This window comes from Syngnathoides biaculeatus, chromosome 19 (assembly GCF_019802595.1).
Source record: "Syngnathoides biaculeatus isolate LvHL_M chromosome 19, ASM1980259v1, whole genome shotgun sequence".
Taxonomy (NCBI): domain Eukaryota; kingdom Metazoa; phylum Chordata; class Actinopteri; order Syngnathiformes; family Syngnathidae; genus Syngnathoides; species Syngnathoides biaculeatus.
In genome coordinates this window covers 1,884,190-1,897,366 of record NC_084658.1, presented here as the reverse complement: position 1 = coordinate 1,897,366, position 13,177 = coordinate 1,884,190, and the positions used below count along the sequence as shown (strand labels likewise).

Genomic DNA, 13,177 nt, shown 5'->3' with positions numbered 1-13,177 from the left:
CACATTTCATACGCGGATCTTTTGTTACGTTATGAGAGAGACCGATTACGTGGTCCGCCCCAAACTATTATTTTTTTAGTAGCTGTATGCGCACAACGACACATTTCATATGCGGATCTTTTGTTACGTTATGAGAGAGACCAATTACGTGGTCCGCCCCAAACTATTATTTTTTTTAGTATCTGTATACACATCTACCTGTTATTTGTAACCCACGAAGCTCTCGTCCTCTGCACCCGTGCAATCCATTTTTCACAACGAACAGGGTCTCTTTCAAATTTATGAAGGATAATTCCATTCTCCCGAGTCTTCAAGCAATGTCCAGCAATGCAATGAGCCGGCATTTTGGCTAATACGAAGGAACAACCAGCTGTCTTCCCAGAGGTAAAACTAATGGAAACAAACGAGTCCACGAGGGGGCGCCGCTGTCCTTTACGTCACTTCCTGCTTCTCGAAAACAAATCCCTGAGAGGATTTTCATGCCAGGAGTTACAAAAAGCTGTATACATGTACATATGGTGAAAAAATACAGTACCATATTGGCTGTGGGTTTTTCATTAATAATATGCCAAAAATCATCCATTTCATGACAGGCCCACTTTAAGTTAGCTGCTTATGAAGTTTATTGCAAGGGGGAAGAAGCTGTTTGAATGTCTGTTAGATTTGGTTCGCATTGCTCTGTAGCGCCTACCTTGGAAGAGTTGGTGGCCAGGATGTGGCACATCTGAGAGCTGGAATTATCACATTTTGTCATATTCACCTTTTGATCTGAAACCCAAATATCTTCAATGTATAACAAAAACAAAGGAATTGACGTTGCCATTACAGTTCTTTTGGAAGGCACTGTATATCACGATATGAAACACAAACTCTCTATGTTAAAATATCCTATTCTTCTTAACCTTTTGAATTACTAATGATTTTTATTTCCGAATTTTAACATGACATGCAATATTATGTAAGACAAATTCATGAAATTAAATAAATAATTACTAATAAATATTCATCAAGCTTTCAAGTTTTCCAATACCAATTTGCACCCAGGGAGCTGGTTATGAAGGTTACATTAATTTAATAAATGACTTCAATACCTTATTCCATCTCATGTCATGTCATTTTGGCTAACTGTCATAGCCGCTAAACACCAGGACTGAGACCCCATTAATGGCCCATGATTCAGCCGTATTATTTTGGGGACAGAGGTCTTTCCGCCCAAAACAAAAAAAAATCTGCTTTTGGGACCTTTTCGGTCCAATATTTTGGTGTATCTGCTTTTTATAGCACATTTGTGTTACTTTTAGGCTAATGTTGTACAAGCCTGAGCAGACACCTATCAACTATGAAGGAATGAGAGAGCTGAAGGCTCTGGAGGATTGGATGTTGAAGATGCTTGAGACGGAACCTTCTTCTGTAAGTGATGCCACATTATATAAGCTAGTTGTGTTGAAATGCAGCGGTTAATGAATCTCACTTGCCCCTTGTTAATCTTCCTGCAGGAACCGGAGGCTGAACAGGAGCTACCTGTTGGTGTTCCACCAGAGTCCAAGGATGGCATGTATGAGCTCACTACTGCAAACTTTAAGGAACACATTAGCAAAGGTAAAGCTCTTGTTTGTTGGAACAATGAAAAACAAGTACCAGCTTTCTTGTATCAGAGTAATCATGCCGTAATTACTGTAGATGAATCTATTATGTTGTGTTCCAAATGCAAAACCTGCTGTTCAAGTTGCAACCAGCAAAAGCGGTCAATCTGGATCCTTGCTGCCTTGCTTTAATTTAAGTAACTGAATTTTACTCCTTTGCACAAGTCAGTGAATAGAAGAGGAACCCTTGCTGAAAACTTTACTGTTTTAGTTCTCAAGCAAATGACCAGAACAGACAGGATATGACGTAGGCATTTTTTTAAAGCTGTTTAACGGCCCTACGTTCACATTTTGGCAACAGAAGAGCTTGTAAAGAGTGTGTAATGGTTGCATTTAACTGGGGAGGAGGTGGCAATTTGCTTTTACAGCTCTGTGTCCATCTGAAAACGACTCAGCTTCAATATAGAACAAAATTGTGTACATGACTTTCTGTTAAGTGTGTTGTTTTGTTTTCTAGTTCAAGTTCCCTGATAATTGGCACCTTTCTTTGTTCAGGCACACATTTCGTCAAGTTCTATGCCCCATGGTGTGGCCACTGCAAAGCCATGGCTCCTACATGGGAGCAGATGGCCTCCACCTTTGAGCACTCTGATGAGATCAAAATAAGCAAGGTGGGGCCTGTTTATCACAAATTATTATTGACAAGAGAGCAATGTACACCCCAAATGACCTAGAAACTCTATCACCCGTTTTGTTTTTTTAGTTTTTTTCCCACATTAGTAGTAGTATGTCATGATTTCAGCAAGAGCGACAGCACGTTAAATAAATTATAATATTCAAATCAATGTTTTAATACCAATTTTCCTGTATTGATTTTTAGCTGGACTGCACACAGTACCACGAAACGTGTATTAAGCTCGGCGTGAAGGGATATCCCACACTGCTCTACTTCAAGTCAGGTGATAAGGTATGTGACATTTTCTAACTCAGCACATCATGATCACCGAGCATGTGCTTACAAAGTTTTAATTGAAACTGCACTGAAAGCATTTCTTTCTTTCGGCTTGTCCCGTGAGGGGTCGCCACAGCGTGTCATCTCAGATGAATGGTCATATTTGTTTGGCACAGTTTTTACGTCGGATGCCCTTCCTGACGCAACCCCTCTTGGGGAGTGGAGGCCCCAGTGAGAAATGAACTCACGACCCCTGAGTTGCCAAACCAATGCTCTAACCAGTGAGTTATGGGGCCCCATTAAACTCCACTGAAAGCAAAGAAGAGAAATTGTGGATTTTTAATAGTTTAAAGCTTAGAGAATCAGTCAAAATACAGATGATTTGTATTTTCAAGACACTTGAGATCACCTTTTAACACTGTGAACTGAAATCACTGGTTCGCTGAGGTAATATCTGGTTGTGTAGATGAGACTCCACCCTTGCACTAATGGACCACTGTTGATTGTGCTTTTGTTACCCTGAGGACGCGGCGGCACTAAGTGGGATGTGTGAGCAGCTCCGATGAGCCCATAGTAAATAAAGAAAATAGGGCCGACCCTTTCACAATAATCGCAGCACTTTATGACCAAGCTGACACGACTTTCTGCCAAACAAAAAATACGCCAACCACGATAAAAGCTTTATTAACCCTTCCGAGAATATTTTTAAACAAATCTTAAACTGTCATATATGTACGTACACAAAATGTTTTCGCCAAGTTCCACTGTATTACAATAATGTATCATTTTACTTTCCCTTTACTTTACATCTTTCATTATTAAGCAAAATTGTAACATTTGTAGCAATTGTCACAAAATTTAACATTTTTATGATGGCCGCAACCTTCCATTTACTTTTTTGGTTGGGTGAATTTGAATTCATAGAAAGGTACCCAGAGATAAAATGTATTATCATAAAATTTATGACTGGAAGAACAGGAAATGGAATCCTTCCATGCATCCATTTTCTTAGCCGCCTCTCCTCATGAGTGTTATGGGAGTGCTTGAGCCAATCCCAGCTGTCAATTGAGCAGCAGGCAGGGTACACCCTGAACTGCTTGCCTGCCAATTGCAGGGCACATGGAGAGAGACAACAGTCGCACTGGCAATCACAGAAAGATAACCAGGCTGTTTGTGTCTAAATTTAGCACCTTGCCAAATTAGGACGATGAACGCAAAATTCCATCCATCCATCCATTTTCTTTGCCGCTTATCCTCACAACGGTCGGGGGAGTTCTGGAGCCTATCCCAGCTGTCAAGGGGCAGGGGGCAGGGTACAACCTGAACTGGTTTCCAGCCAATCGCAGGGCACATGGAGACAAACAGCCGTACTCAGAATCACACCTGAGGGCAATTTAGAGTGTTCAATTAATGTTGCATGTTTTTGGGATGTGGGAGGAAACAGGAGTGCCCGGAGAAAATGGAGGCACGGGGAGAACATGGAAACTCGGCACAGGCGGGGCTGGGATCGAACCAGAATCCTCAGAACTGTGAGGCCAACGCTTTACCAGCTGAAGCACCGTGCCGCCTGAAGGCAAAATTATTTTATGTTTTTTAAGATTATTTTTGAAGATTATCCTGTGGTCTGAGGTGTGTAAAGAATGAATTTGTACCAGTAAGGGGGGGGGGGGGGGTTCGCGAGGTCATGACGGAAACGTGTTTAACGGGTTCAATATTTACGAAATAAGATTTAAATAAAACTAATGTTTGCCACGGGGTTTCTTTTTTTAATGGAAAAATAGCTCTAAATTCAAACACATCTGTGTGTGCCTCCCTTTTTTCTTTCTTCTTTCTTTTTTTTTTACCAGACTACTAGTTTCTTTTGGCTCGTCCCATTATCGTCTCTCAGATTAACACTCATATTTGTTTGGCACAGTTTTTAGACACAATATCATATTTAGAGATTAAGAATATCTGATGACAAATTACTGTGATTGGCAAGCAACCAGTTCAGGGTGTACCCCAGCTCCTGCCCGATTATAGCGCCTGCAACCGATGTGAGGATACGTGGCTCAGAAAATGTATGGATGGATGAAGGGATGGTGGCAAATTGAAGGTTGTTGCTTGTATATGCTTCCCACTGCAGATAGAGGTAACACGTTACAAAGGAAAGAGAGACTACGACACCCTCAAAGACTTTGTGGATCAGATGCTGAATGCTGCAAAGATGAAACAGGAAGAACCTGATAAAGAAGCAGAGGAACAAGCCAAGGATGAGCTTAAGGAAGAAACAAAGGGAGAAGCCAAAGAGGAGACCAAAGAGGCTAGACAGGAAGAAGCTGATAAACAAGCAGAGGAAGAAGCCAAGGAGGAGCCACAAGAGATAAAACTCAAAGAAGACACCGAGGAGGAGGATAAGGTGAGCTTGATGTGCATTTGTTGTTCTTTGTTCTGAATGTCGTACCAGGGCAGCACTGACTGCCAGACAAAAATTCCTTGTGTGTTTTTACACACTTGGGCAATAGTGCTGATTCTGATTCTCATCTTGATCCTTATGGGAAGAAAATATTTAAATTAGTCACTATGAGCAGTTTCACCTTATAAAATTGACATTGTTGTAAAAAGTAAGACTTGCTATAGTCTCTTGACTGTTTTGCTTCTCAAACAAAAACAGAAGTCATTTACATAGGTCTAGAAAGTCCAGGATGTCACATGTATGATCTATTAGTGGTGGGGTTTGAATGCATTACTCACGATTAATTGAAAAATTATGCAATAAAAGCATAGTTTTGTGCAGAATATGCAAAATGGAGTTTGCTTAGCATAAAAACCCTTCAACCCTCCTGCACAATCTTAATGCAAAGCATGTCAGAGCAAGCAAAGAGAAAGCCAAAGCTTTAATGCTAGCAGTCACTCCAAGAGTTCTAAGAGTTGTCAGTCATTTAAACTCAAGCAAGTGGCCGTATTCAGGACCAAATCTAGTAAGTCTACATCGGAGAAAAACACAAAATCATACTAGTAATAGTAGATGACAAAATTCAATGACTTTACAACATGAACAGTGGCAGCTGCAGCGAGACACCGCATATTCTAGTATAAGCCTTTTTTGCACACTCCTCACATCTTGCAAAGAGCCACCACTGTTAGCCCAACAGTGGGTTTAGTGACGTCACCTTTACTTTGAAAAATGTATCTTTGAATCACACTGTTTTTGTATTAAAATGTTACACACATTTTCCAGCTTGATTGTCATGTACTAAAATCCATCCATCAGTCAATTTGACTTTGGGTGAAAGGTGGATGGATGCCAGTCAGTCACAGGGCACAATGCACTAAAACCTATTTAAATAAAATAATAACAATATTTTTGAGGAAAATATTATATGATTAAAATGCAAGTAATCATGACAAATTACAAATCCTATAATTAATTGGATAATTTTGTAAAAATTGAGTCCAATCCCCCACTACTACATATATGTTGATTGGTCCCAGCCTCACGTTGGCAACAGAAGAGCAGTGTATAAACTCTGTAGGAGGCGTCATTTTGCTTTTTGCTGATCGTAAAAGTTACTTTCTAAGGAATGGGAGAATCTCTTTCTGAATGTTCTGTAGACCACCTGGGTTGAGGGATAAGCAAAGTCACTTATGAAATAATTGAAGTGACAGTAAATCTTCTATAACCTTTTTGGGCACCATGTCTTTGGGAATTTTCAGCGCAATTGAGTCCATGATTCCATTCCACACAGCTCGTATCTTTCTTAACAAATGGCAAACAATTGTCTCTCTCTCCCCACAGTCCAGCGTATTGAACCTGACAGAAAACAACTTTGATGAGACCATCGGCAAAGGATTCACTTTTGTCAAATTCTTTGCTCCTTGGTATGATTGTTACATTTGCTGTCACTTTATTTCATTGACAGAATATGCTGTGATGGTTGTGTATTTAATCCAGTGATGGGCAGTCATTTGTGAGTCACATTTTATTGTCAATCTTCCGAAGACGATGCCATCATCATTTATCCATCCATCCATTATCCAAGCCACTTATCTTCACAAGGGTCACGGGAAAGCTGTAGCCTATCTCAGCTAGCTTCGGGTGAAAGGCAGACACCATGACTGGTCGCCAGTCAGTCACAATCACTGAGCGGGAGTCGATCGCACGCTGCCCGCACCAAAGCCAGGCGTGTGTACCACTCTACCATCAGTGACTACCTACCATCATCATTTATGTTTTCTTAAATTATTTCAATGCAAATGCGTAGTATATAAACTTTTGACTTTTAAAAAAAAACATAAATATTGTCTAAAAACAAGAACTCAAATTATTTCATAATTCCTCACAAGTTATCCTCACAAGGGTTGCGGGAGTGCTGGAGCCTATCCCACCTGCCATCAAGCAGAAGGCGGGTACATCCTGAACTGGATGCCAGTTAATCGCAATCCACATGGAGACAGACAACAGTCGCACTCACAATCACACCTAGGGGCAATTTAGAGTCCCCAATTAATACATGTTTTGGGGGTGTAGGACGATAAATTAACACAACAAATATTACAGCACTTTCCATGACGTAAATGCTCAGTGTGCCAGAGTGAAGAAGGGAGTGGGTTGCATGTGGTCAGCAGGTCAAACTTGGACACCCCAGATATAACCAAATGTGGTCCAGTGCAGGTGTGGCCACTGTAAACATCTGGCTCCAGTGTGGGAGGATCTTTCCATCAAGGACTTTCCTGCTATGACCGATGTCAAAATTGCCAAAGTGGACTGCACAGTGGAGCGCACCCTCTGCAACAAGTACTCTGTAAGTCTGCATGTACAGATGTGTTGACACTGGACAGGCTCCTGACAATCTGAATACATAAAGCAATAGTCACATTGTTACGATGTGAAAATGCTCACCACACTTGCACCTTTAATGCAGCTGTAAATGCTTAATTCTGTTTAATCTATTTGCAAATGAGGTCTGGAAACTGGGATAGCAATCTAGATTCGTTTGCCATTTTAACATAGTGTTTAAAGGTCAAGTGTCATCCCTATAAACATTCCAAAATTGATATTGAAATGAAAAATACACATAATATTCACTTCAATGTCTATACGAAAAAATAAATATGAGCGAAGAGCACGTCATCCATGCATAAAGTTGCGGAAGTGTCATTTGACATCCAAGTGGTCGCCATATTGGCTGTATCTATTGTCTGTGATGTCACCCCTGACATTCGCCACTGAAAACACGCTGTGGCCCTTACTATGGGACACGCCCCTTCAAACACGGAAGCTCTTGTCGAAGAAGAGAACTAACTAACTAACCCTAGTGAAGTGGGCAATATTACCCTATTGTTTCGAGCCATATTTAAATTATATGCGGATCACGGCCAAACCACCTCCCCGTCCGATCCACCTCCGCGCGTAAGTGATAAAAACAATGCTGCCCGCGGGCGACGATGACGCCGTGGCCAAACTGCCTCCCTGTCCGATCCACTTCCGCGACAGAGATGGACTGCGCGACAAGCCGGTGGCCGGCTCAGCCTTACCGACAAGGCCGGTGGCGATTCACAAGGCCTGCGGAGGCCGTCCTTCAGCAGCTGATACACGGAAGCCTTCTGATGCTACGAATCGGATCTTTTGGAAAAGTATGAAGAGTGAATCCATCCTCCCGAGTGTTCGAGCAATATCCACCAATGCAATGAGCCGCCATTTTGGCTAAGACGAAGGAACAGCAAGCTATCTTCGCGCAGGTAAAACTAATAGAAAGAAACGAGTCCGCCTGAGCGCCCCACTGCCTCCAACGTCACTTCTTGCTTCTTGTCGAAAACAAATCCCTCGAGAGGATTTTCATGGCAGGAGTTGCAAAAAGCCATATACATCAAAATCATGTTTTGTGGTGAAAAAACGGATGGGTCCTTACCGACTGCCATTTTTTCATTAATAACATACTAAAAGTCATCCATTCATGACACCTGACCTTTAACATTTAACAAAGTGCCACATGAACATTCAAAATTCACACTTGAGTCAACCGATTTTATAGCCTGTTCCTTGGCGTTGGCCCTCCTCAGGTGCAAGGTTACCCCACCCTGATGATCTTCCGTGTTGGGAAGCAGAGCACTGAGTATAATGGCCCTCTCGATCTGGAGAGCCTGCACCGTTTTGTCTTGAAGCAGGTGAGAAATGAGCTGTGAGGACCCGCATCAGCGGCTTTGCCGCCTACACTGCAACTGTGGTACCTACCAGCGGCATGTGTCCTGCACGAACCAAACTTCACTCTCCATTTCCTTATGTTGACAGAACAATTCTGGGTGTTTGGGTATGTGAATTTCTCCTTCTTGGTTCTTTCAAGGCCTCTACTAAAGTTTCTGATGGAGTGGGGGAGTCTCAGTTGTTATCTAACATAATTGTAGCAACTGTATCTTATTTTGTTATACATGGGATCTGTTGTTCAAATGCAAGCCATTAATTTACTTTTCAGTGTGACCTAACTCTCAGGGACAAAGCTCACTGAGGTTGGGAGCCCCTCAAAGGAGTCTGACACCAAGACATTGGAATCCAGTTCAGCTCCTCTTTGGTGCCCCATAATATCTCCATTATTAAAGAGTTTTAGTTACTGCTGCTTTGGATTATCCGTAAACCTGAATGGTACTTGAAATATCCTCAAAAGGCAAAGCCCTTTACAAAGATTGATGGACCCTTTTAAAACAGACTCAAAAATATGGAGGGCATACGGTTGTTTTCGTTGTTTGTACTTGTGAAAGAAGTGTTTTCTGTGACTCACTGGAGTCAAGTCATTGACTTAGTTTCTTAAAACATACCCAAGAAGAAGTTAAATAACCCATTAATCAATAAAACCATTATTTTTGCTCCATATACTAAAATCAACTGAAACTGTTTCTTTATATTATTGTGTAAAGTGTACAGTAAATGAGATGTGATACACATGTTGCTCTTTGACACAAGTCATGTGACAATGCAATACAGGTACACATCAAGCAGTTTTTTGCCAGTAAATCTTTATTGAAAGCACATGGTCTAAGAAACTCCAGTGACACTTTTGTTTTTTTGTTATGCAGTCATGGGTTGCACTCACCCCATGGATTTGTACAAAAAAAAAACACTAATGGCAACTTGTAACATGAGATTTCATAATAAAGAAATACAAAAAAAAGGTTGGTTTTCCACATTTCTCATAGGGTGTAATTCATTTTTTTAAACAAAGTGCAATAAATAAACAGCGAATATACAAGTATTTACTCAAGAACATGATCACAAATGTAAACAGCAGCTTCCAAGAGGTATATTTTGTGTTTGATGATTGGCTAGGCACATAAGGCATTGAGATTCTTAGTATTGCTATTAGATTTGCATATTAAAATGCAAATATACACACACACATCCATCCATTTTCTGAGCTGCTTAACCTCACAAGGGTCACGGGAGTGCTGGAGTCTATCCCAGCTGTCAATGGGCAAGAGGCTGGGTACAGCCTGAACTGGTTGCCAGCCAATCGCAGGGCAACTGGAGACAGACAACGGTTCCACTCACAGTCACTAGGGATCTGGGGATGTGGGAGGAAACTCACGCAGGCACGAGGAGAACATGCAAACTTCACACGGGGAGGCTGGAATTTGAACCCCGGTCCTCAGAACTGTGAGGCCAACGCTTGACTGTGCCGACATGATACAGAAAATATAATATATATAAAATGTTATATAAAATATTTTCACACACACACACTTAACTGCTTGAATGAGGTTTTTGCACAGTTTCTTGACAGGCTGTCAGGAACATAACGACAGAAGAAGGTGTGTTCAGCGGATAAGGCCTTATTCTTAACTTGTTTGGGCCAAAACATCTCTACCCGCAACATGCATCATGTTGAACACACAAATATTGACACTGTTGGGGTTTATTTAGAGGAAGGCCCTGCTAAAATTGGCTGTGCACACTTAGGTTCTGTCTTTTTTATTTTTGGGAGTGGAAGTATAATTTGAGAAGCAAATAAATCAGGGTGAAGAAAAAACAAAAAAGACAGGTTTTGACTACATATTACCATTGCCATAGTTTAACACAGAAGTTGACTATTCTATGTCATGTGACCTCAAGAAAGACCGGTTAAATCATTTCTTTCTAAAGACAGTTTGCATGTTTGGACATACAGTAACTGATGAAAATGTGCAAAGAGTGAACTATAGTGCTCAATTGTAATGACATTGTTACATTTTTTTTTCACCCTTTCAGATTTTTTGGCAGCATACACCTTTCCCACCACTATCTAAAAAGTGTAACAGCATCATTGCAGAAGTTTTTAACCTGTGTAATGGCAACATAATAATGCCCACTGCATACCCGGTGACGTGGTTGAAGTTAATAGAAGTGCACCATGGCGAAAGCTCATTTACTGTATAGCAAGTGCAATGGGAAAACTGTGACCTGTATTAGGTTTGAATCACATACAAAACACTAATATATATTTAATGAACCGCGAATATACAGGACATTTGTCATGGTAGAGGCGAGCAACTGTAAGAAAGGATGAATGAATTGCATTGATCAGTGCACATCCTGGTCACTGACTCCATGGGTCCATTTCAGTGACTTGCTGCCTTGGTTTTTGTCACAGGTACAGATGAACTTAAATTAGGTATATGTATTACACATTCACTGTTGTATATAATAAAGCTCATGTACATTTTTGACTGTTGAAAACCTATGACAAAAATATACCACAGTTAGATATATTCCAGCACTTGAGGCTTTAAACTTGTTTTTGCAGCTGATGCAGGGATATGAAGGTATAAGAAAGATGTGTGCTATTTGATTGACAGTTGGGGCTTGCTTTTAGCCAGTCAGCAGACATGTCCAAAGCATCTGAGTCCACAGAATTTTTTCCATGGTTATGAGATCTCGTATTGTATACTTGATTTATTTATTTATTTATTTTTATTATTATTCAAACTTGGCGAGGTTGTTCACATGACTCTTTTCTGTGGTGTGTCTAGTTTACAATACTACTATCTATATCAATGACAACATGTAATTTAAAAAAAAATTATATTCCTGTGACTTGAAGTCATAAGAACTGATGAGAATTTTACAGTCACTGGGAGAACATTGGCCATTAATCCAGATTGAGTCTGATAAATTCCACTCTGTGTAATAAGATGAAATGGGCCTGGCCCAACGATTTCCATAATGTCTTGTGAAAACCTGCCATTAGAGGGTGATTCAACAGGAATGAGAGGGGCATGAAAACAGCAGTCTGACTGGTCTCATCACAGTTCAGTTTTGCCCACTCATTGCTGGAGTAGGTCCAGTCAGAATCACTTGGAGCATCTTTGCCGGAGGCTTCTGTGAAATTGTCCCGTAAAATCCTTGTCTGATTTTCCGAGTAATGCTTGGACATCACATGGATTACTGTAACCATGTGCAATACTGAACATCCCGTGCAGGTCATAGGCACTGCATCGATGGCCAAAATGACCACCATAGTCCCCTCCTCTCCAGGGGAGGCTGTCAATGGCAGCCGCAGGCTCGCACCACCATGTTCTTGTACTTCTTTAAAATGACGTTGGAGTTGTCATCAAAGTACAGCACAGAGATGGCGTGGAGCTTGGTGGGGGCGCAGCAGGGCTTTGGGACATTCTCAGGATTCATCAAGTGCACCTGAAAGAAGACCGGTTTATCATGCTTTATACATAAAACAACGACTGACATTAGTATGTGGGTTGTACCAGAGTCTGCACGATGGCGTGGTTGGTGGCATTCATATGGGCGTTGAGGGGGAAGGAGCACTCTCCATCACAAAAGTTGGCGGCGTAACCTTCAGGAGCAATGATCCAGTCCTAAGACATAGCAATGTTTCCGTAAAAATGCCATTTGGGTGAATTGGGTGAATTACAGTTGAACCCAGAAATTTAATTACACTGTGCAAAAATACATTTCATTTTTTGTCTCACTGTCTGAAGTCAAATCAGACTAAACAGCTCCTGTCTCAGGTCAGTCAGGATGAGCAAAATTATTACATTTTGTTAAAACCCTCAATAATGAGAGATCATTTTGTAGAGAATTTTATATTATTTTCTTTGAGCTCAAAAGTTTAAATACATTTCCTTACTTGAAGTGACTGTGAGATGAAATGACTTGGGTTAAACATTTTAGGTAACCTTCCAAAAGCGTCTGACAGCATTTTGCTGGAATTCTGGCCCATTCCTCTTGACCGAACTGCTATAACTGAGTTAGGTTTGTTGGTTGCCGTGCTTGCACATACCTTTTCATATCTGCCCATGAAGTTTCATTGGGATTCAGATCAGGTCTTTGTGATAGCCATTCCAAGACATTGACCTTTTTCTCCTCAAGCCACTTTTAACCATTTGCTTGCTTTGGGTCATTATCCATTTGGAAAACCCACTTTGGGCCCATGTTTTAACTTCCTGGCTGATGTCTTGAGATGTTGCCTTTATATCTCTATCTAATGTTCTTTCTTCATGATGTCATCTATTTTATAAAGAGTTCCAGTTCTGGCTGCTCCAAGACTGCCCCACAACCTAATGCTGCCACCTTCTTGCTTCATAGTTGGTATGGTGGTCTTCGGTCAATAAGCTTCCCCCTTTTTCCTCCAGATGTAAGGCTTATTATGGACAAACAGCGGCAGTTTAGTTTCAT

The 13,177-nt window shown here is 41.0% G+C and overlaps 2 protein-coding genes across 7 annotated transcripts in view; one reads left to right on the top strand and one right to left on the bottom strand.

The window, feature by feature from the left end:
• Positions 1-9,390, top strand: part of txndc5 (thioredoxin domain containing 5) — a 59,705-nt gene extending 50,315 nt beyond the window's left edge. For all 4 annotated transcript variants that reach the window (XM_061804807.1, XM_061804806.1, XM_061804809.1 and 1 more), the window contains exons 3-10: positions 1,302-1,410; positions 1,497-1,599; positions 2,139-2,254; positions 2,464-2,550; positions 4,661-4,933; positions 6,314-6,396; positions 7,190-7,319; positions 8,578-9,390. In XM_061804807.1, coding sequence (XP_061660791.1) covers positions 1,302-1,410; positions 1,497-1,599; positions 2,139-2,254; positions 2,464-2,550; positions 4,661-4,933; positions 6,314-6,396; positions 7,190-7,319; positions 8,578-8,700 — 1,024 coding nt within the window. In that variant the 3' untranslated portion in view covers positions 8,701-9,390. The remainder of the gene's footprint in view (positions 1-1,301; positions 1,411-1,496; positions 1,600-2,138; positions 2,255-2,463; positions 2,551-4,660; positions 4,934-6,313; positions 6,397-7,189; positions 7,320-8,577) is intronic.
• Positions 9,391-9,527: 137 nt separating this feature from the next.
• bmp6 (bone morphogenetic protein 6) overlaps positions 9,528-13,177 on the bottom strand; it is a 122,983-nt gene continuing 119,333 nt past the window's right edge. For 2 of the 3 annotated variants that reach the window (XM_061804802.1, XM_061804803.1), the window contains 2 exons: positions 12,247-12,357; positions 9,528-12,178 (listed from right to left, as the gene is read on the bottom strand). In XM_061804802.1, coding sequence (XP_061660786.1) covers positions 12,029-12,178; positions 12,247-12,357 — 261 coding nt within the window. In that variant the 3' untranslated portion in view covers positions 9,528-12,028. The remainder of the gene's footprint in view (positions 12,179-12,246; positions 12,358-13,177) is intronic. The other variant, XM_061804805.1, reaches the window with a different exon arrangement.